Source organism: Enhydra lutris, unplaced genomic scaffold (assembly GCF_002288905.1).
Source record: "Enhydra lutris kenyoni isolate GAN:26980312 unplaced genomic scaffold, ASM228890v2 scaffoldscaffold48, whole genome shotgun sequence".
NCBI classification, from domain to species: Eukaryota; Metazoa; Chordata; class Mammalia; order Carnivora; family Mustelidae; genus Enhydra; species Enhydra lutris.
Window position 1 is genome coordinate 8,084,572 of NW_019154132.1, and position 24,286 is coordinate 8,108,857.

General features: G+C 38.8%; 1 protein-coding gene across 2 annotated transcripts; it reads right to left on the minus strand.

Moving 5' to 3' along the window:
- Nucleotides 1–264: 264 nt before the first annotated feature.
- Nucleotides 265–21,281, minus strand: LOC111156750 (eukaryotic translation elongation factor 1 epsilon 1). 2 transcript variants are annotated; one of them, XM_022517814.1, is made up of 4 exons: nt 21,162–21,281; nt 15,486–15,686; nt 9,919–10,014; nt 265–899 (listed from the first exon to the last, which is right to left on the minus strand). In XM_022517814.1, the coding sequence occupies exons 1-4, from the start codon at nt 21,246–21,248 to the stop codon at nt 759–761; spliced, it is 525 nt and encodes a 174-aa protein (XP_022373522.1). In that variant the 5' UTR covers nt 21,249–21,281; the 3' UTR covers nt 265–758. The 2 variants fall into 2 exon arrangements, with proteins under 2 accessions (XP_022373522.1, XP_022373521.1); XM_022517813.1 differs by lacking the exon at nt 265–899 and adding an exon at nt 7,445–7,635 and having other exon boundaries at nt 21,162–21,260.
- Nucleotides 21,282–24,286: the final 3,005 nt, after the last annotated feature.

The following is a 24,286-nucleotide window of genomic DNA, read 5'->3' on the forward strand; positions in this document are numbered from 1 at the left end:
CACGTCTTTGTTTTTTACAGTGCTTCAGCAGCAGCTTTGAGTTGGCTTTTAGTTTAGAAAAATCTAGATCGCTGTCAAGTCTGAAGTTAGAAAGCAGTAATTTCCCCTCCTGTTTTTATTCCCTGCATATTCCACTGAGCCCAACAACAACAAAAGAACCATTAACTCCACTGAACAAGTCTTACTCCAGCTCCCTCCAGGGCACTTCAGTAGTTAGTTTCACCTCAATGAATACTGACTACAGGAAAGAAAGAAACAAAGAAGATTTTTTCAACCACATTTACTGGCTCACATAAATATTTGAAAACGAATCCATCTGTTTTCCCTTTCTGTGTCCCTGGCACAATTTATCACAGTTCTTATTACACAAATTACTGTAAATATCCATAAGGGGAAAATGAATTGTAAAATATGAGAAGGAGGCTGATAAATAGCCAAGTTTGTCAGCCACTTGAAAGGACTATTTTTTCCCTTAAGATTAAGCCACTGATTTGCAAGTTTTACTAAAATAAGTTTCATCTATTAAAAAAAGGTTAATTTGTAACTTGATCTCAACTCAAGTTTTGACAGTTGAATTTTTACATAAAAGTTGCAAAATTTCAACTAAAGAACAAATAAAACCTTCAGAAGTAAGTTTATTCCAACTTCAGCAAATAAAGAATGACTGCATATCCATTTACATTATTTCTCTGGTCCAGAATGATACACTTTCCATTTAAAATATTTGTGATCACGCTTCTGTGTGTCATGGACAGCTTCTAGTGGGCATTGGTATATAGTCTGTTCTTGATGAAGACAACAATGGACAGATGTTGCCTGATCCCTGGATAATGCTGAATGTGACAAAACCAGCGAGACACATTAAGATATTTCTCCTTTTCTTGAACTGTCAGGTCAACCTAAACAGAGATTAAAAACACACACAACACAGACATTGCATAAGAACAATTTTCAAAATCATTTGCGTAGAAGATAGAAAACTCAGGGAGAAAAACTCCAGTTCTCAAAAGCCAATATATTTAGATAGGAGTAAGAGTTTCAGCCACTTAGAAGAGTCATTTGTTTGATGCTTTTACGTTCAGTTCAACACCAGGCGTGCCTTTTAGGGAAGTCTCAAATTTTCAACAAACGCAAGAATTACATTAACCCAGCATCTGGAGGTCCAAGTGTTACAGAACTTGGGTTCCCTCGGTGCCCAAGGCTGCGCTGCTTCGAAGAATGAAGAGGTCCAGATGAAGACTGGTGGACAGCAAAGAAAATACTGAGGAAGAGTACGAAGTTCCTGGAGAGGAAGGGGGGCCTGAGTGGGCTGCCCTCAGAGTTTCTAAGTTTAGGGGTTTTTATGAACTCTTTTGCAGAACTTTCTTCAGCAATCAGGGCTTTGTTCAAGTACGTATGTCTATTAGGTTAATGTCCATGTGCTGATGGTCTTTTTTTTGCTGACATCTGGGAGCTCAGGTCTTAACTACCTCTTGCCTGTGATATTGACAAATACTTCTGTGGTTAATTGTCTTATTTTAGAACGTTTTGCAGAAGTCACTTCTGCAAAGGCTGCAAAGCAGAATGTTGGTATGATCCTGTCTAAGCTGCAAAACAGGATGTTAGTGCTGTTTTATCTTAGCTGTTCTGACTCCATATTTTCTTGTTCGGGACGCTGGCTCTGATCATCAAACTAACAGAAAGTTTTGTTTTTTACTTTTCGGAAAGGAAGATAGGAGAAAGGAAGACAATAGCTTTCAAAGGCTAAGACATTGGTTCTTTCTACAATATTTTTTAGCAAATCCAAAAGCAAGTTTTATTAGGCTTTAACATGCTTAACAAGGGAATACCATGTAAACTTGAAAAAAATATACACTTCCTTTCTATTAAACTCTGGGGAAAAACTGTATTCAAGGAGACAATGACCCACTTAATTTCAAGTGATTATTGCCAAACACAAGAAGGAAGGGCTATTTCCAGTGGCATGTGCCTCAGATGAACAAAAGACCTTCTCAATTTGGTCTGCTACAAAACTGAACTCTATCTCCAGTGAATGTAGTAGGTCACACAATTTCCTGTCAAGCTACAAGAATGCCCAGAGATGTGGTTAGAGAAAGATGAAAAAAAGAACAGTTGGTGCTGATCATTTCACTGGGCTCCAATTCCAGAGTAGGTGACTCAGAAACTTTTCTCTGAGACAAATCTTGGACTGGAATCATAAAGAGTTGTCAGATAAAGAGAGAGCCAATGGGGCAGTAACTACAGCTATGACCCATGTTTAAGAATAGGGTAGCTGGGGCACCTGGGTGGCTCAGTGGGTTAAGCCTCTGCCTTCGGCTCAGGTCATGATCTCAGGGTCCTGGGATCAGCCCCGCATCGAGCTCTCTGCTCGGCAGGGGGCCTGCTTCCTCCCTCTCTCTGCCTGCCTCTCTGCCTACTTGTGATCTCTGTCAAATAAATAAATAAATAAATCTTAAAAAAAAAAAAAGAATAGGGTAGCTGGCTCCTTTTCATGTTGTTAAATTAACATTTACTCAACTACTATTACAAGTGTCTGTAAAACGAACTGGCATATTCACACAAGAGGAAAAAAAAACCCTCCTGTGGTTCAAACATGTTAGCAGGCTGCTTGTTGGAAGGTACGTCTAGTGAGACAGACGTCTTGTGGCTGTTCAGAATTTAGCATATATTCATGTCTATAGGCAAATACTCTGCTATGTTACTGAGTCAACAACACTGAAGGGCAAATCACTCTAGTAGGCAAAGTGTATTGCAGAATACAAAACTGTATTAATAAAATTAAAAGCAGACACATAGTATTCTCTCAATAAATGTTTACTTGAACTCATATTCCCATTTCATATTTACTATGAGGTAATTTAAAAAGAAAATTGATACAAATCATCCTGCTTTCCTTTTTACCTTAGATATGAGGATATTATTCTATCAATATCTGATATCTGAACATTGTCTTTGGTAGCCTCTGATGTCCAACTCTGTTGGCTCAGTTTACCTAAATTATTAGTAGTGAGTCTCCTGCTTTTGCTACATAAAAAAAAGTTAAGTTTCAGATGTAGGTCCTTACTTATAAGCTGCTAAACAAATTATAAATATATACTCATCTTGTTTAAGGCGGTATAGGGTTACATCTAGTTATCAGAAATATGTTACTATAACTGCTTCACCTATAATATCGTTCATCTATGGCCTGGAGGTACAAAATTAACACATTACTCAAAAAAATTGGCCAAGAATGTCTTTTCTTAATATAAAAGGTACTTTTTATTAAAAGAGAATTCATGGCTTCACATATGAAGAATTATCTTATCCCTAAGAATTATCTTACTCCTAAGATTTATCTTACTCCTAAGAATTATCTTATTCCTGGTCTGTACACAGGAGGCAAATAAACAACCACTACAGAATAAACTAATTATCAGTTTATATTTCGAAAGGTAAAACATATTTTGTAAAAGAGCTGACATTTCATTCTTTTTCTAAATTGTTCCCATATGTGAACCTCATCACTGACTTCAAAAGAAGACACAAGATTTTTTAAAAATCTCAACAACTAGTAAACACAGTGACAAATCTAACAGGAAATGGGGGGTGAGTTTTCTTCATTCAAACATACATACATACGTACATACATATATTTGAAATCAACTTCAGCAAACCTCTTTTGCGAAAACAAGATACTACACACAACAAAATCAATATTCTCCAACTTAAAAATTTCACACTAAGTCTCTAGTGTAAGAATTATGAGTAGACTCATGGCACAAAGGAATTTGTCATTTTCTGTTTTTTTGGGGGTACAAAATAAATGTTAAGATTTTTTTATTTTAGAGAGAGAGCAAGTGAGTGGGGGGAGAGGAAGAGACTCTCCAGCAGGCTCCCCACTGAGCATGGAGTCAAATGCAGAGCTCTCTTCCACAACCATGAGATCATGGCCTGAGCTGAAAACAAGAGTCGGATGCTTAACTGACTGAGCCACCCAGGAGCCACGGTACAAAGTAAGTTTTATTCCAAGAGGTTCTAAAGCTTCTGCTAACATTTCCAATTTATTCCAATAATTTTTAACTAAATGATCTACTTCAGAGAATGTAAATCTGTTCATTTTCCCTCAGAAAAGTTAGCCAAAAATACACAAGAACTTTCCCAAAAGGTTCAGGTTACCACTTACCCTCTTTTTAGTTTAAACTTTGGAGCCTGTCCCATGAATCTGAGAAATTTATAACTGATCTCAATTTATCTCTGCCACATTTTTGGTAGACATTTTATTTCTGAATTTACTGTAAACAAACACAACACAGATCTCTCCCCTGCAAAGAAAAACCTTACAATTTTTTAGAACTTTTTAGATGGAATCTCCTGGGTCCTTTCATGTACAACATTGGTCTTCCAGCATCCCTCTCTAGTTGGCTAGTTTCTTTTCCTTTCTTACAGCAGGAAACACAATGTGACTTTTCAGTCACCACTTCCTGTTTCTTACTGGCCCACATGCCAGTGTGTCTATAGCGATGATGCTTGGCTCCTTCTACCTAATCATCTCTTTTTACTTATATTGGCTCCCTATATCTAGTCTGAACCTTCAAAGCCAAAGAGATGATATTCTTAGTCACCAATTTCCCACGGAGACATGTGAGCACCATGTTAAGTGACCCATTCCAGATCGGGGCGAGAGGCCGGTTTGCTACCTTCGGGACATTCTTTACGGTTGGTGCTCCTGGACTGCACTGAAGCTGTTTCTTGTACTTTTCCTTTCTTTCTAAAAGAACAACGTACCTCCACTGGTGTTCCTAACTTCAAAACAAATGTATTTTAGTTGATAACAATCTCATAGTCAAGCAGCACATAACGCTACAAAGGATTTCAATAATCTTGAGTAACAGTCTGTTCACAGGGATGGCTATCTATGAGTGCAATCACTTTAAGAAAGCAATGAGTCACTGGTAGGATAATAAACAGCCACACTAACTGGCAGGTTCACAAAGGAAGAACAACGTAATATTCCTCAAAGGGAATTAAGATAGACCAGATCTTATAATTAGAGTAACTTAGCCGCAACTAAAATTGGGCTCACAATGAAACAAAATACTGTGGGATTATCTGATGACTTGAAGGTTCCCTGACTGCTGTTTTGTACACTGTGCTGATTATGTATTAAGTATTTAATAATGGGAACAAATAAATGAAGGAATGCATGAGGGCAAAAATAAATATACTGCCAAAGCAAACAAAGTACAAGAAACTGTCTCGTGAATGTGAACAGGTAGCCAACCTGAGCTATAATGACTCTGCCTGAACTTAATACTGAACAATCCCCTTTTTCTCATCTGGATATATTTACACCTAAGTCAAGAGGGATGTCATTTAACACCACTGTGCAAGTCTATCACAGCAAAGCTTTGAGTCTGTGAGGAGTTCCTTGAGAAGGTGTTTATTTCTCAGATGTACTTTACCTGCACACAGACCAGGCTGAGAGAGATATTTTGGTTATGGACTCATTTCATGAACGCATAGGGACAGTAAGCTGAATGGTTTACATATCATTCTACTCACTGTTATTTTGAAAAAGAAAAGTGTAATATCCTTCACAATATCCTAGTCACTACATGTAAAGGGGATATACATCCCAAAACAGGAAACATAAACGGGCACATTATCATTAAATATTGTTAATGTAACCTGAATTTTAACATGCTGCATGGAACAAAACACTTCTTTTTTTTTTTTTTAAGATTTTATTTATTTATTTGTCAGAGAGAGAGAGAGGGAGAGAAATCACAAGTAGGCAGAGTGGCAGGCAGAGACAGAGGGAGAAGCAGGTTCCCTGCTGAGCAAGGAGCCCGATGTGGGACTCGATCCCAGGACGCTGGGATCATGACCTGAGCCGAAGGCAGCCGCTTAACCAACTGAGCCACCCAGGCGTCCCTGGAACAAAACACTTCTAACCTGCATGAAAATCAAACGCCCTCCAGGGCACCTGAACTTATAATTAAATAAATCTGTAGCCTGTGCTATTACTATTTTGCTTTATAGAATTATGACCTTGTTCACACTGCTGGCCAAAAAGTTCCAGACAAGCTCCCTCCTCCTGAATATTTCCTTTCCCTACTGCATGACCTGCATAAGCCAGAACAGAGAAAAACATAAATACACACTTGGTTTGCAAGAGTTACACTTTATTACATGGGAGAGATGCTGTCCTTAATGAGAGCTCTATGCCACGAGAAGCCAGGCCTTCACTAGCCTGCTGACAGCATCACACATAAGATTAGAGATGACATTTCTCCTAAAATTCAGCTTTTAAAATTAAGTAATGCCATGTTTAAATGTTTTAAAAATGCCTACAAGGGTGCTGTTGTTAGATATAAGTTGTTCTTTTGCTCCTCTAGAAAGTAGCCATGGCCTTAACAGTGGGCTTGCCCTCAAGTCAAGCAATGGACACCTCCTAGTTTAAAGACCGTAGATTTGCCATCGGGATAAAGATGGGTAGATACCATAACAGCAAATTCTCTTTAGCTAGAGGCTTTTGTATTTTGAAATGATGTAAACTGTGCCACATCACCATTCTACATTAAAAGTTACTAAAATATTTCGAATCTAGAAAATAAGAGAAGGCTGCTGTGATCAAATTTACTTCAGTTCTACTTATACTGTCTTCACATTCAAATAAGGTTTTAGAGTTAATCATACTGAAGCATAAACTAAAGACTGCACTATAAAGATATACAACCTAAAACAGGAAGTACGAAGAGGAAGAGACTGCTAAGTATTGCTGATCTCAATAAGCATCTAGTTGTAAGATGCATTGTGCTCAGAGCTGGAACGGGTACAAAGAGAAATAAGACATGATCCTCCTTAGTCCCCTTATTTTGCTTAAAATAGAGTCTTATCTTTTCAAAGTACAAGGAACATTTGTTCTACTTTTTTCCGGTTGTACCAATAATTATTAGTAACTCTCCTTTCACTGTCAAAACTATTGTTTTAGATGAGAAATCAGATGGTCATCCTACTTATAGGCAAGATTTATATTCAAACTTATCATAAGCCTTCTAAAACAACACAAATTCCCTTAAATAGCCAAAGGCATCCAAATCCTGCAGATATTTTTCTGACAATTTCATGATTCTCCATTTTACTTTATTCTATTTGCCTCTTTAAGTTTTCCATAATATTCTGACCAGAAATTAGCACTTTGCCTTATTCAGTTCTTTTCATGTGAAACAGTCTTACCTCTGTGAAGAGATCAACAGTTGCTTAAAAATAGGGTTTTGTATTTATGTCTCTCAAGAACAGTATTATGGACATATACAATGAACTCAGTAAATATAGTTGTAATAATAGAGACTAGCAGTGATTGAAAGATCCTATTAGGTGGTTACCATGATAATGTTATAGAACTGAGCACAATCCCTTAGGGATTTTAGAGAAACGGTGTTTAATAGATTGAGTAAATCCACTGAGGAATTAGAGCTTGAGGGGGGATGAGGAAATATTATCATACATTATGGTATTTGATGGTGTATGACAGGCGTCCCCATACACTGTGACACCTGCAGCAGAAGATGAAGTTTGTTTTGGCCCCTCCAAAACCCAGGCTGTGTCTTTGCACAAGGCACTTGATGTTCCAAGCCCGAGTTTCCTTCTCTCTCATAGAAGGATAATATTACTAGCCCCATCTCCTTTCGAGTTATGAGGTAAACTGAAAGATCTAGAGGAATCCACTATGTTATTCAGTTTACGGAGAAGAGGGCAGAGGCTATGCATGTGGGAGGAATTACGTCAGACGGTAGTGTTACAGATATGAGTTGCTGCGATGTCTGGCTCAAGCAGTTTACGATTTAAGAGACAGAAATTTTCCAAGAATGACAGCAGAAACTGAAACAAACCAGAGCTTGAGGGAGTCTGTGAGGCACAGAGAGAGACAGAGGTAAGGGCACTTCAGTATGCTTCAGGAGCCTGAGAGGGCTTCACCAGAAGTCAATGCTGCAGCTGAGTGACACCTGCGGAAATGTGAACAAATTTGGGAGCCAAAGAGAAAAGCAGTGCGAGGATCTTGAGGAGAGGTAGCACAGGTGAGAGACCAGGGAGTATGTTACGGCTGAGAGAGGGGTGTGTGGGGAGAACAAGGGCAATGAGGCCGGCAGGGGAGGCAGGGTCAACATGAAGGAGGAGCTCCCATCCCAGGCAGTGAGGAGCTACTTAATTATTTTGAGAAAGACACAATTGTGAGAAAAATCACTCCAGTGGCAATGCAGATGGACTGTATGAGATGAGAATGGTGGCAGGAGGCCATTTCATAGCTCTGACAGAAGATACTGAATTCTGGAACTAGGGCAATGTCACCCAGGATCACAGGAAGACACATGACAGAGGCATCCAGGAGGTGGAAACAAAAGAACCCGATTAATTAGATGCATGAGGTGCGGAATACAGAAAAATGTATGGATTATTTTTTTCCCACGGGGAGAAGCTGGGTGTTGGGATGATGTTTAGGTACAGAGAGACTTAAGGAAGCACAAACTCTGGAGCCAAACTGCCTGGTTTCCAGACCAGGTTTTGCCACTAACTGTGTGATCTCAAAGAAGATATCTGACCTCTCCGTGCCTCCCTCACATCATTTGTAAAATGGGGATGATAATAATAGCACCTACCTTGTAGGGCTGCTGTAAGGATTAAATGGGTTAACATTTATAAAGCATGGAGAACATAGTGAGTGCCATATAATGTTTGTAAATAAATTTAAGATGGGATAAAATTTTAAAAAACTGACCAGAGGGCATCTGGGTGGCTTGACTGGTTGGGCGTCTGACTCTGGATTTCAACTCAGGTCTTGATCTCAGTGTCCTGGGATCAAGCCCCAAGTTGGGCTCTACATTCAGTGGGGAGTCTGCTTGAGGATGCTCTCTCTCCCTCTGCCTCTACCCTTCCCCCACCGCACTTCTCTCTCAAATATGTAAATAAACTAAAAAAATAAAGAGACTGACCAGATAAGGGGAAAAATTGCACATATGGGAAAGAAAGGATACAAAATTTGGGACAAGATCCAGAAACGGGGCAGGAGGGTGAGTTCAGTAAGAGGGCAGTGAAAGGGGACAAGGCAGATGAGGACGAGCATGCAGTGGGCTGGAAGATGACGGCATTCGAATCAACAGTCTCCAATTTCTAGGTGAAAGAGGGAAGACGGCTCTGTGATAATGACTGAAGATAAACGGGGAGGGAAAGGATGGGGTTAAGGAAAGTACTGAAGGTCTGGAAATATGCCTGGGAGCAACGAAAGAGCTGATTTATAGGAGAGCCTGGCTGAAACTGGATAGTATAAATTTATAGTGGTACCAATCTCTACTTTGGGATGACTCCAACAGAGCTCAGCCTAGCCATGGGACTGAAGGCATTTATTAGAACTGAAAAAGAGGTGGGGATTTACAGGCATAGGGTGGTGAATGCACCATGGAGCAAAGAAGCTGCAGATACTTACAGAAGTTACATAAAAGGGGATCTAAGTTGGATGGGGACAAAGTATATAGGTCTGGAAAATGCAAAGGAATCCAATTGCCTCAGATAATGATGGGATTAGTGCATAAGAGATTAAGAGCTAAGGATTAGAGGCTGCACAGAATATGGGGTACTGCAATTAGGATGTTAGAAGGAGAGTGGGATGGTGATGATGGGGGCCAGGCAATGATGACGGTCCAACTCAAAGAGTGGCAAGAGAAGTAGGTGTGAACAAGAGTAGAAACAATGATAGGAAGTAAACACTTTAAAGAACAGGAAGCTACTATATTTGATGGAACTGTAGAAGGAATATGGCATAACATACCTTGTATAAAAATAATTCATTTTTATTTGAGAAGGTGAAAATGCAAATTTGATTTAAGACAAATAAAAATCATTCTGAACATTACAGAGAAAAAAGCTAACAATACTCACTATAAAGCGATGAAGTCCATAGTACAATAGGATATCTGCTAAGGTAAAGTTATATCCTGTAAGGTAGACTTTATCTTCAAGATATGAATTAAGATCCTAAAAGAAACAAATAAAAACAAAATTTTAATTTAAAAATAAGTAATAATTGGGTGGCTCAGCCAGGCAAGCATCCAACTCTTGATTTCAGCTCAAGTCATGATCTCAGGGCTGTGAGATCGAGCCCCACAACAGGCTCCACACTCAGCACGGAGTCTGAGATTCTCCCTCTTCCTCTGTCCCTCCCCCTACTCATGCACATGTGTATGTGCTCTATCAAATAAATAAAATCTTCAAAAAAAAAAAGACAGTAATTATAAAGTTAACTACCATATCACTGGACTTCAAACATTTAGAAGACTATGAGAAAACAAAACACTCCTTTTTAATTTGATAAATTTAATCTGACATTAATAGATTCAGAATCAAAGGAATGGATCATATACCAGTCACCTCATTTTAAAAAATAGGGTAAATGTTATTAGTCTGATTTTATTTTAAAGAAATAAGAAAACATTAAAAAATGCTATTCAAAATGCCATCTATGACCATTTCAAAGATACCAATTTTGGGAGGGGCAGAAATAATTTTGTAAATTATGTTGTTATATTTACTTTTTCCATTAAAACATAAAAGCTCTTCAACAATTTCTCTTAAGAGGATTATAATTTATTGGTTTGCTGTATTTTTACATATGTATATTTAAAAATTTTTAATTGTAATACAATCATGTTTCCATCTTAGCCACTTTTAAGTGTATAATTCAGTACGTATCACTGTTGTGTAACCAGTCTTCAGAATTTTTTCACCTTGCAAAACTAAAACTCTATTCTATTAAACAACTCCCCATTTCCCCCTCACCCCAGACCCTGGCAACCACCACTCTTTCCATTTCTATGAATTGGCAACTTTAGATACTGCAGGTAAATGGAACCATAGGGCATTTGTCTTTTTGTGACTAGCTTATACTTAGCATAACACCATCAGGGGTCAGTCATGTTGTTAACATGAGTTAGAATTTTCTTCCCTTTGGGGCTAAATAGAATTTCATTGTTTACATATATACCACATTTTGTTTATCTAGTCATCCGTCACTGGGCCCTTCTAGGCTATCATCAATAATACTGCTATGGATGTGGGTGTATATACATCTCTTTAAAGGCCACTTTGAATTATTTTGGGTATATATCCATAAGTAGAATTATTACACACACACACACACACACACACACACACACAATAATTCTACTTTGATCTTTCGAGTAATCAGCATATTGTTTTTCATAGCAACTGCACCATTTTACATTTTTAACTGGGTTCTTTGTTTTTTTGTTGCTGGGCCATAGGAGTTCTTTATATATTTTAGATATTAACTCTACCAGTTATATGATTTGCAAATATTTTCTCCCATTCCATGGGTTGACTTTTCACCTGGCTGATTACGTCCAGTGATGCAGAGAAGTTTAAAATTTTGATGTAGTCCAATTTATCCATTTTAACTTTAGTTGCCTATGCTTTTGGTGTCATATCCAAGAAATCACTGCCAAATCAAATAACATGATATTTTTTTCCCTAAGTTTTCTTCTAAGAGTTTTATAGTGTTACGTTTTACATTCAGGACTTCAATACATTTTGAGTTAATTTCTATATATCGTGTAAGGTAACATTCTAACTTCAACTTCATTCTTTCACAATTGGAGATCTAGTTTTTCCAATACCTGCAAAATATCCACAGTTTTTTAAAAAAGATTTATTAATTTATTTGAGAGAGCGAGAGAGAATGCAGGCGTGGGTGTGGGGGAGGGGCAGAGGGAGGGAATTTTCCAGCAGATGCCATGCTGATTGTGTAGCCCCATGCAGGGCTCCATCTCACAACATGTGAGATCATGACCTGAGCCAAACCAAGAGTCTGACACTTAACCAACTGAGCCGCCCTAAAAGATTCCAGGTGTTTTTGTTTGTTTTTTAAAGATTTTATTTATTTATTTGACAGAGAGACAGAGATCACAAGTCAGCAGAGAGGTAGGCAGGGGGCAGAGGGAAGCACCCTCCCCGCTGAGCAGAGAGCCTGATGCGGGGCTTGATCACAGGACCCCGAGACCATGACCTGAGCTGAAGGCAGAGGCTTTAACCCACTGAGCCACCCAGGCGCCCCAAAAGACTCCAGTTTTAAACACCACTTAAACCTACAGAAAGTCCTTTGCCATTTGTTCTCCAGACCACAATCATCAAAATGCAATGTTAAGTTATATACACAAAAGAATTCATTTAAAATCTTTAACAACAACAACAAAATACTACTAAGCACTGAGCTCCCTCAATGGTGAATAAACACTTTTGAAGGAAAAAAAGAATTAAAGTACATGTTAAAAAATGAAATAAAAATCTTAAGAAATCCTAATCCAAATCAGAAGTAAAGTCTGACAGAACAACATGAATTAATCAATTACCTCCCAGAGAAAATAAAAAATGTAGATTTTAAAAAATCACATGAATACTTTGGGTTCCTCTCAAAATTAACATATAATTTAACAGCACAGGAATTCATGATGCATTGATTATGCTGCATTCAAATCAAATGAGACAAAAGATTCCTATAACCTTTAGACAAAGGTTATAAATCTGTTACATGGTTTATTATCAGGTATTCTCACAGGCTCCTCCTCTAAGGACTAGTTACAGAACACTGCTCAGTGGTCAATAGCATTTATTCCAGAAAAACGCCTTAAACTGTAGAGAACATTTTGTTTTCTCAAATCACATCCCAAATACCTGGCACATGGTAGTTCCATATATTTGCTGAATTGAATTTAATCTCTTTGAGTATGCCCATGTCTTCATCTAAAGACAGTAATTTTCAAAACACTATATAAACATGGAATTGCTAGGGTTGGTACAGATGAAGGCATAAAGGTATTGGATAAAAGTGAGACAAATGCAGAAAAATCAAAGTAAAATTTGGGTACAGAGGGTGAAAGAGACTGTTATATAAAGAGCTACCACTTAAATTCTAGAGTGATCTGTGAATGGAGATGATTTCTCTCCAAGTGTCTTCAAATGAAACAACCTGGATAAAGTTAAGAATAAAACAAATATATCTTCAATTTAAAGAAGCATTTTTAAAAAACGTCTAAACCAGTAACTGAACACTGCTCTGTACAGAGTATATTTTCTTAGAATCCATTGTAAGTTTTTTGTTATAGAGACTCTCAAGGTTGTCGTCTTTAAAATGTCTTTATAATTAAAATTTTTCTGATTAGTGATATAGTTCAAATCTTCTCTGCCATATCACAGAATTTCACATATTCAGAATATTCACAGAACATTCAATATTCGTATGTTTTAAACAAATCTTTCGCATGCCACTACCAAAATTTAACAAACATTTCCCCCTAGAGAGTTCTACCTGAGGTTTTGTTTCCTAATTAGTATTAAACTTTCTAATAACATTGAAAAAGCAGGTAATAAACAGCTATATATTCCCCATCTAGATTCAACAACCGTTAGTGTTTTGTAATGCCTGTCATTTTGAAATTATATATTACCTTAATTATGAGCCATTTTTAAACTTAGAATAGCGGTTTTAGCCTGAAATGGAACTTTAAGAGAGTAAGAAAATAAGTAATACGAAGATAAATAGCCTGGTATTAAAAATGGGCAAAGAATGCAAACAAGGAAATTTTAAAAAATTATTTAAATCCTGGTACACCTACATGAGGCAATACTAAGAGGTTATCAAAAAGACAGCATCAATGAATATTTTGTGGACATGAAAGATGTTCGCAACTGTCAGTGAACAAAAAAATGCAAGTTACAGCAGCCAATAGCTGCTCACTTTTAAAACACACACACACACACACACACACACACACACACATATCTTTATGGAAAAGAAAAGCATGGAAAGAACATGAAGGGATTTCAATAAATATCTGATGACCAAGTTTAAGTGTTATCAGCACTTCTCTCTTGGTGGGACTACTGATGCTTGAGAATTTTTTTTCCTTATATTTTTAAAAATTTCTATAACAAGTATATACTGCATTTAAAATAAAAACAGCAAAAAGCAAAACAAAAACAGAAAACAACGCTTTCTCACCTATGCTCATATGGCCAAAAATCACACTGTGGTCCATTATACATACATTTGTCTCCTCCACTAGTCTAAGCCCTGTAGAGGCAAAGACTGTGTCTACTGGGTCACTGTACCACTGTCCTTAGAACTGCATCAGCACAGGTACAGGTAAGGAAACTGACAGAGCAAGGATGACAACCAAATAGCCTGTTCCTTACACTTCAAAAGTGGCAATATCTCTAGTCAGATTCTCTTCACTGGAATTTCCAATAATATTTACATATCCCAGATACAACATTTTGGTGGAAGTACTTCCATGTTCTTAATACCCAATCTCTGAATACAACTTTGAACTTATAAACCCAATTTGGTGAAATCCTGTTCACATCTTTCAGAATGAAGTACTTTATTACTATCCTTGTTTCTGGAAAATTTTAAGAGATAGTTATATTTCATTTGCCTGAAATCCCACATTCACTTAAAGGGAAGACATGCTTGCTTCACTCTGGAAAGGCTGCTGAGCATGGCAGAGGACAGTGGGAGGGGTCAGTATGGATATTAATTAAGCATGTATAGTTGGTCAGGATAGACCTATAAAGGAACAAGGTCGGAAATTCATTTTTTATCAGTTCTCTTGATGATATCTTTCAAAAATATAGTTTAAACCATTTCCCCCAGAGTGATCAATGAAAAGCTTTCAGTTCTATGAGACCTTCTTTCACAACTTATATTACCAGTTTATATTTTAATGGGAACAAAATTACAAAACAGAAGGGATTCCTGCAGTGATATGTGGTTACCTGGATATCTCTAAGGTTCCTTCAAATTCTAAGCTTCTATTAAAAGAAAATTTTTTTATCTGCTTTATTTTTATGTAAATAATAAAAAATATCATTTAGAATGTTTCTCACTGCTGGTGACTCTGGAGCCATATTCAGCTTATACCTTATATCAATAGATTCTTTTGTTCCGATTTTGCTTCTTTGGAAAGAAAATACAAATCTTAAAGCAGTAAGTCTGAAGGAAAAAAATGTGGGTTTTTTTCAGATCTAATGGGTTTTTTCAGTAGCTCCCAATGATTCTGATTTCCTTCTTGCCTTCGAGAAAGTACTTTACTGCTGAGTGGAGAAACTAAGTATTAAGACATTAAAAAAAGAATCATGCAAATAATGGTTGATTGTGATGAGTGTTAGAAAGAAAAAGCATACAGAACAAGGACCCGCATATGATAGAGAGAGGTGGTCAAAAACATTTCTGGGGAAGGGACATCTGAGCTGAGATCTGAAGGGGGATGGCAGGCAGAGTCTGTTTCCAGCATAGGTAATAACAGGTACAAATTACCCTGAGGCAGAAGGAAACAAGAAGGCCAATGGCTTCGGCTAGTGAATCCCAGGGGAGAGAGCTTCCTGCTACAAACAGTTCATGCGTTTTAGCCTCTAAAGAGAAGTCACAATACCTTCAACAGAGTGCGGATATCGTCTTTATTGGAGTGTCCATCTACTCGAGTTACCCTGTATTCCAACCACTGCTGAACGATTGCTTTTTCTTCTGCAGTGCTCCCCAGCAAATATTCTTTGTTGGCCTGCTTGACAAGATGAGCTGCTATAGTAGTGAGTCCTGTTAGACTTGGACCATTGTTTGTCTGAAGAACTGGAATCTTAAAAAGAAAAAAAATTCTTTTGATAAATTTAAAATACAGATCTCAACAGGACCTCAAGTTGTAAGGACTTGCTAAATCCCTCACTGGTTTTTCACATGCCCTAGGATTCTACTCTAAGATACTAAGATATTCAAATGAAAATCAGGAAAATAGTAGTTAAGATGTTATTTACAATTTGATAACAGATGCTTCAAGTGAAACCGGTAGTAACATTGCAAAAAATCAATGTTTCTACATTAATTCATAATCATGCATACAAAAGAGGAAAAAATGGAAATCCCAATAATATTGCATTAATTTTGATCAAGTTTACCAATATCCTCTTTTAGCAAGATGAACATACTTAAATAAACCTGACTTCTATAATAAAAGAATATGATTACAGTCATGCTGACTTAATGTCAACATAGTTAGAACCACCAAATGAGATCTGGGCTGGTTTTAGTGATAAGCGATCTAATATAATTATATCTTGTTAACACAGGTATGGACTGTGACAATGACTTGGTTGCCATGAATTGCGTATCTACCAATTTTTGAATCATTTAGAGTGAAGTCACTGTTGGCCAATATTTTATATCTAAAAAACATTCCAAAATATAATTGGAGCCACTGATAATAGTCTGGGCTTCAGGTAATCATCTGAAAAATAGTCCAGTTTTTGTTTCCCTTATTAGAACAGCAATACAAAGACTCAGATTATAAGAAATTGACAATTAATTTAAATGCTCTTGATGCACAACCAAGAAATTTATTTATTTATTTATTTATTTATTTTTTTAAAGATTTTATTTATTTATTTGACAGAGAGAGCTCACAAGTAGACAGAGAGGCAGGCAGAGAGAGAGAGAGGGAAGCAGGCTCCCCGCTGAGCAGAGAGCCCGATGCGGGACTCGATCCCAGGACCCTGAGATCATGACCTGAGCCGAAGGCAGCGGCTTAACCCACTGAGCCACCCAGGCGCCCGCACAACCAAGAAATTTAAAGCACAATGAGAAATTTTTAAAAAATGGAAGGTATCATCTGATGGGGAGGATGACCAATTACAAGTAACAATATACAATCTAAACGACCCAACAAACCAAAAAAGCATATTTTCTTAGGAAGAATGGCTGATTTCTGCAGTCACTAAATAGTACCTTGTATTTGTAAAGTGATTTACACTTTGCGGGGCCCTTTCATGCTCACCTATAGGTCAACAGGACTCTGCAAAGTATACAAAGATATTAACCTTTTACAGATACAGATTCAAAGGTTACCTTCTACAAGTCAAAGGAAGTAATGAAAGCCACTCTGATTTTCCTTCTCACCTACTTTCCATTTACTACTTAGCTCCTAGAATTTTCACTTTTGCCTTCACATTCAAATGAAGCCTCCACCTCTAAGATCACGAAATATATCCTTTTAAAAAATGCACTGAAAGAAAACAAGAAAACAAAAAAACCCTCTGGGGATGCTGGTTCTATTGTTCTATTTCTTGTTGGTTGGTTCCTTGTGTGGTTACCTACCTGTGTTCACTTTGTGGTAACTCACTGAAGTTTATTTGCTTTTCTGAAGGTATGCTATACTTTAAAAGCAAAAAAGAAAAACAAAAAGAACTTGCAATCAATGAGCGTGTGGGAGAAATGACATTTAATTCTAAAGAGAATTATTTGTAAAAATAAATGATCCACCATCCTACATTGCTAACTCAAAAACTTCCCTGGGTGGCTCAGTGGGTTAAGCCTCTGCCTTCGCTTCAGGTCATGATCTCAGGGTCCTGGGATGGAGCCCTGCATAGGGCTCTCTGCTCAGCAGGGAGCCCGCTTCTCCTCTCTCTCTGCCTGCCTCTCTGCCTACTTGTGATCTCTGTCAAATAAATAAATAAAATCTTAAAAAACAAACAAACAAACAAATAAACAAAACTTCCCAGTTACCTTATCATCCCACCTTCTAAGTTGGTGAGTCATTTCATTATCATCTTACAGACAAAGAACCAAGGTCACCTGCTTTGTCATGGCAGAATCAGGGTCTGGATAAAGTAAGATTGACTTGAAAGTCCCTTCTCTTTCCTTCCTACAGCCTAAAGTACACAAATCTTATGTAGTTGCAATTGTGGGATATATACTTTTTCTACATTCATTTCAGGATGCCATGGTCTTCTAAGTAATCATCGTTGATGGCTATTAAGTAATATAATATGCTGATGTACCATACTAAACTCTACATATATTATATTTTTTCTATACATAAATACCTATGACAAAGTTGAAGTAATAAATTAGGGACCGTAGTATGAGATTAACAGCAATAACTGACAATAAAGTAGAACAATTATATCAATATACTGTAATAAAAGTTATGTGAATGAGGTTGGTCTCTCTCCAAATATCCTATTCTACTGCGCTTACTCTTCTTGTGATGATACAAGATTTCAAAATGCCTATATAATCAGATGAAGCGAGGTGAATCACGTAGGCATTCTGACACAGTGCTAGGCTACTCCTGACCTTCTGACACTATGTCAGAAGGAGAATCATCTGTTTCTGGACATGGCTACCACAGGTAACCAAAACCACAGATACCGAAACCATGGAAGGGGAGGAGATACACAGATAGGTGACTACTGTGTAACTGGTAATGTTGCAAAGAATGCTTTATTACTTGATGTGGAGAACAAAGGCAAAAGAAAAAAATTAAATTTCCTTACAACTTACAGCCCAATGACAAGTCCTCGAGACAGGCAGAGTGACATTCCTCTAGGAACTCAACTGCCTCCATTGATGTTAATACTTTGCTAAAGGCAAAAGGCAACCTTAGCTTAAGAGTAGCCTGACCTCCAGGATCCTGTAAGTCTTCCTTAACAAATAAAAATCCCTTTCAAAACTTCCTTTATCTCTACCCCCCAGGATATATGTTAGTACTCATCCTCCAAGCATATGGCCCACTGATACATGTCTGAAAGGTCTCATGACTAAGGTTTTACTAGACAGTCATAAATGATCTTTTCCTAACAACAGCTAGCCCCGCAAGATCCTAGAAACCTTGCTTCCAGATTCCTTAGGGACTAATGCTATCCTTAGCCCTCTCCCAACTTGAAAGTATATAATCAGTCACTCCTCACAACTCCTGTGCAGCTCTTTTTGCCCATGGGTGCTGTCCCTGTGCTTTAATAAAACCACCCCCTTTGCACGAAAGATGGTTCAAGAATTCTTTCTAGACAATTTGCTCCCAACCCCCAACATTTTCACACCATTGCTGGCTTACTGCTGTCAGTTGTCTCTTCCCCACCAAAAAACAGACCGAATATTTTTATTTATTCCCATCCCTTTCACCAAAGATATAAATAGAAATAGAAACTTTCAATAGTTGCCTTCTGCTAAGATCCCCCCCCCACCAAAAAAGTTTCAATTAAAATAAGAAACCACACTCTGAACTCCACAAAGCCCTCACAACTACCCTCAAACTATAATTTTGGGCTTACTTCACATTGTAGTATTTTTCATATTGGTCTACTCCTTGTCCCAAACTTCCCAATCTTTCATAATTTTGGTCTCACACACTTTAAACACCAGGTTTTCTGTGAAGTTTACTACGAATTCACTCTCACAGTCAAAATTAACTTTCTCCTCCACATTCCTCAGCAACATCTCCTCTGTTTAGTATGTGGAGGCCAAGAAAAACAAGGCTGTACCACCTCAAGTTTAGCCTTGACATAAGTACAGCCATCTTGGCCCCGGCAGCCATCTTAGGTCTCTGTGACCAGTAAATGACCCCTGGCTCCAGGAAGACTGACCAAAGGTTTTGAAAACAACACACCATACCAAAAACCAATTAGGAATAGGATAGCTTAACGAGGTAATAAGTCATGTCAGGAGTAGGATAGCTTGACGTTGTAATAAATCATGTCAAAAATAGGATAGCTTAACACTGTAATAAATCACAAGAACATAGGGATGGTGATCGTGGCCCAATCACCTACTGCCAAGTCCACCCCTACTCTGTCTTTAAAAACTCTTGACTGTAATCTGGTTCGGGGTCCAGGTCCCTACTCCACTGTGTCGGGTATACTTGGGCCCAAGCTTAAGCTTGTCAAATAAACCCTCGTGTGCTTGCATTGGTGTTGGCTCCTTGGTGGTCTCTTGGACACGAAACTTGGGCGTAACAGGTAGATGTTCTGTCTTGCCTTAAGTTAACTGCCAATGACTATTTCTCATACTAGGTAAGCTTCCTGAAGGCAAGACTCATGTCTTGGCAATGTTCTCTAAAAAACAGAAACCAAACTAGGGAGCAGTGGGTGAAAGGAAGGAATCAGCATGAGACCAGAGGAAAAAGCAAAAGCAGGCGGCCTGGTCTCCAATCAGTGGGTTCATCTTAGGCGAGCCCCAAGACCTTCCTAGGCTTCAGTTGAACTTACGTGTAAAAACTACACTAGGACTGCTTTTAACATAAACCAAACGAGGGGCCCCTGGGTGGCTCAGTGGGTTAAGCCTCTGCCTTCAGCTCAGGTCACAATCTCAGGGTCCTGGGATCAAGCGCCACATCAGGCTCTCTGCTCAGCAGGGAGCCTGCTTCCCCCCCACCCCTGTGTCAAATAAATACATAAAATCTTTAAAAAAAAAAAAATAAACCAAATGAAGAACAGAAAAACTAAGAACAAAAAATAAACATCACATGGAAAAAATCTCAAGGGGGGGGGCAAAAAATGTTACCTATCCAAAGTAGTCTCCTTACAATCGTTCTCATTTTCTAATGCTTTCCAAGCACATTAAACAACGTTTATGAACGAAACACAAATGTTCTTCACTGTCCTGAGAAATCTGAGTCCTTATATCTTACCAGCTTCATACTGTATTAACCTTCCCCTTCATTCTCTGCACGTCTCACACTGAACCTGAACTCAGAAAAACCTTCCTTGAATCTCCCACATTGGACCAAGACCAAGTATGTGCTCTCTCAGCCTCTCTCGGCTTCAATGCAGCATTTTTCACTTACTGTAATTAAAATAGCAGCAATCTTTGTCTACCCAGGTTGAAGCCAAGGTTCCTGGGAGGAAGGAGTGTGTCCGTCTTCTCAATCACTGCTGCATTCCCCAGTCCCAGCACAGTGCTACTTGACACCCCATTAGCTCTCTGGAGTAGCTGCTGGACACTGAATGAAAACTAATGTTACAGTACGTGCTGTCACTGAATACGGGGTCCTCAGATCGGCCTAAGGGCTCTCTGAGGGCCCTCCTCGCTTTCCTTAAACAGGACGACATTTCCCAGGAGGAAAAGTTCAGACAAAGCCGGAAGAAGGCAGATACCCCTGAAACCGTCAGGAGCCAGGGCCGCAGGAGACCGAGAGACCCCAGCCAGCCAGCCCGCCCTGCGGCGCAGACACGTGGGGAGCAGAGCCGCATCCTCCGCCTCTGCCGGCCTGCCCATCTTACCTGGGCTCAAAGGGCCCCCGCTCTTAATCATCTCTTCCCCTCCACGCCGCCCCGCTTCTCACCTGGCGCTCGCCCTGAGCGCTGTATTTGTTCCCTTTACTCAGCCCCAGGGATTTCTCCAGCAGCGTCAACTCCGCGGCCGCCGCCATCTTCCGGCAGGAGCTCCTGGCAGGGGCGGGACCAGGACAGCAAGGATCTCCTGCATTGGCTGGGAGGGAAGGCCCGCTCCCACAAACGGCACCAGCTATTGGCTGAACGCAGGGGGGCGTGGAAAACGTGCCTGAGCGAGGAGGCGGGGTCAAGGTAAGGGGCGGGGCGGAAAGATGGGTGTAAGACAGGTGGAGAGGGGGTGGCAAAGAATTCTGTGAGTTCTTGGAGCTCTTGAGGACCTTTTGGCATAACGGGCTTTGGTGTTGCAGTAGACGGAGTCTGCCCATTTCTAGACAGCAGGCTGTTGTCCTGGTTGGCAGAGTTAACTGGTTAGCTGATTTGGCATGCTAAGAGACTTTTTATGCATAATTGGAATCGACATTTACCGTAGCTTGGCTTGGGAATCTCCGAATTTGAACAATCAAATTAAATAGCAAAGAGTTCATGGTCTATTAAGAATTTCTAACAGGGTATTATTCATGGGGATTTTAATTGTATTGGAAAAACAAATTTTTCTTCTTTCAATATACAGCTCAATAGTAGCAGAGCGTTAAAATTTAAAGATTATTTATAGAGCACTGGGTATATTAGATACCATCAAGCAATTCCCGTGGCCCAGGAAAATCAGCCATCAATAGTTTTAATGATCTTATTTGCAGTACTACAAAGATAAAAGTATTGATTTAATTTATGTAGCTTTTATCAAGCGCATAAGAAATGCACATAACATCTTCCCCTTGAGCAGTTATATGCTTATGTCTTTAAGTAGAAAATGTGTAGTGTACGTTGAAGCCTGGACTACTTCCAAAAGATTTCTGGAATTTTTTTCTCCACATTGAAAAGTGAAGAAACAAAATGTGTATTAGTCTGAGAGAAATGAAGTACTACAAGGTAGCTCATCACTAATTCAGAAATATGGCCATTTCATAGGGAAATGCTGTCCATGTATGATACCTTCCTTACCCCCAAATACTAAATGAGTTAACACTGGCAGCAGAAGCAAATGTAAGGAAAAGGAAAGTTGGTCAAATCAACATAAACAAAATACAAAGGAAATTCCAGTGGAAGTGGATTATTGCACATTGATTTTCTATTTTCCATATACAGAGAATTGAACGACTATTTCATTACTTCTAAAAAGGCCAGTTCTCTGAGAAAATTCACCTATTTTCAGTATTTAGGTTCGGGTTCTGTTTATAATGAAACATTTTAAAAATTCCATAGTTATATAATTCCAGTGGACGGTATATAAGTTTTGACCTAAATGACCCGAACTATGATTTGAGCTCCAGGATAAAAAAAATAACTGAATGTATATTCCCCTAAATGATAGAAATGATAATTTGAGGGAGTAAGATTTGATAAATAGGTAGGATATCATCTTTAAATTTATCCAGTTCAAATTATTACAGATAGATTTTGTAATTAAAAAGAAAATTTGTTTTAATGTGGTTAGAAACTTCTTCCCTTTAAGCCCTGAAGTTTTTTAACTTTAACTTTTACTTTTTAAACAGAAGTTAAGGGTGGCAATGGAGGGATCTAGATGTCCCTGTCATATTCTCTATTCTTAACAATAACAGATGAGAAAGAGATCAGAAATGCTTCATATGGACATGGCAAGCTTCATGGGCATGCAAGCTTAGAAGTGCCCTGTGGTTGGTTTAATGCTCTGCTGTTGCCATCTTGAAATTCATTATATATATAGTTTTTTTTTTTTTTTTTGAGAGAGACTGAGAGCATGTGTGCATGCATGTGTGCATGCCTGTGTAAGCTGGGGGGAGGGGAGTGGTGGGCAGAGGGAGTGAGGGAGTCCCGAGCAGGCTCCTTGCCCACTATGGAGCCCCATGCAGGACTCAATCTTACGATTCTAAGGTCATGACCTGAGCTGAAATCAAGAGTCAGTCACTTAACTGACTGAGCCAACCAGGAGCCCCCCCCATCCCCCCATTATAGTTTTTTTTTTTAAGAACCCTGCATTTTCATATTGCAGTGGGCCCCATGACTTATATAGCCAGTCATGTATATAAACCTTGTTACCTTTGCTCCTGAGTTTAATAGACCAGAGAGATTCCAGGAAACATTTGAGGTTTGGACATTCCATGTCCAGTGCTTGAATATGTCTTTAATAAATGCAGATCTATTTCAGAAACTTCAACATGATCTACCATGGCTGCCTGTGTACCCTCCTTATTTACCTCCTCAGGAACCCAGAGGGAAACTAATCCTTGCTGAGCACTGTTGAGTGTCTGCTCAGTGTGTTAGCATAATGTATATCATTCAATCTCTACAAAAATAGTAGAAGATGTGTGACCCTCCAGGTATGATTCAAGTCAGGATGTTTGGATACAATCAACAGTATCTACTCTAGGCAGGAAGTACAGAAGAGGATTTTAGGAAGTTCACAATAATGTTAGGCTGGAGGCTAGAGAAATAATCTCAAACCTAGGATTCCAAAACCAAGTTGGAGAATTGGCCTGTTGAGGAACTTCTACCATATGTGTCATGGCTACAAAGTACAAACACCAGAAATTAGATGTTACTGCAGTTACCACTGCTAAAGCATCAATGCCGCTTCTGCCTCAGGAACATGACCTTCAAATCATTGGGAAACTTCTCTTTCATCATTACCTGTGGAAGCTGGATGCCTGGGCCACTAGCTTTTTCAGCAGAAATGGCAGGTCCATGCACAGTGGCTTCCTAACATTCCACACCTCTGGATCAAAGTTCTGATTGCAGAACTTAGTCACTTGCTTGTGTGCTTGTGTGCAAGGCTGTAAGTTAATCTAGGAAATTGAGTTTTGACTTCTATATTCAAGGGGAATTGATTTTATCTTTTTTAAATAAAGATTTTATTTAATTATTTGATAAAGAGAGAAAAGAGAGAGAGAGAGGGAGAGAGATATCACAAGTAGGCAGGGCTAGAGGTAGAGAGAGAGAGGGAAGCAGACTCCCTGTTAAGAAAAGAACCAGGACACTGAGATCATGACCTGAGCTGAAGGCAGAGGCTTAGCCCATTGAGCTACCCAGGTGTCCCTGA

What these genes read in the sequence shown, in the direction of transcription:
- LOC111156750 (XM_022517813.1), bottom strand. Translation starts at nt 21,248, where the DNA reads ATGGCGGCGGCCGCGGAGTTGACGCTGCTGGAGAAATCCCTGGGGCTG. An exon ending in GCGCTCAGGGCGAGCGCCAG is followed by an intron (nt 15,687 to 21,161) that starts GTGAGAAGCGGG and finishes TTTCTTTTTAAG; the next exon opens with ATTCCAGTTCTTCAGACAAA. An exon ending in ATATCCGCACTCTGTTGAAG is followed by an intron (nt 10,015 to 15,485) that starts GTATTGTGACTT and finishes TGTTTCTTTTAG; the next exon opens with GATCTTAATTCATATCTTGA.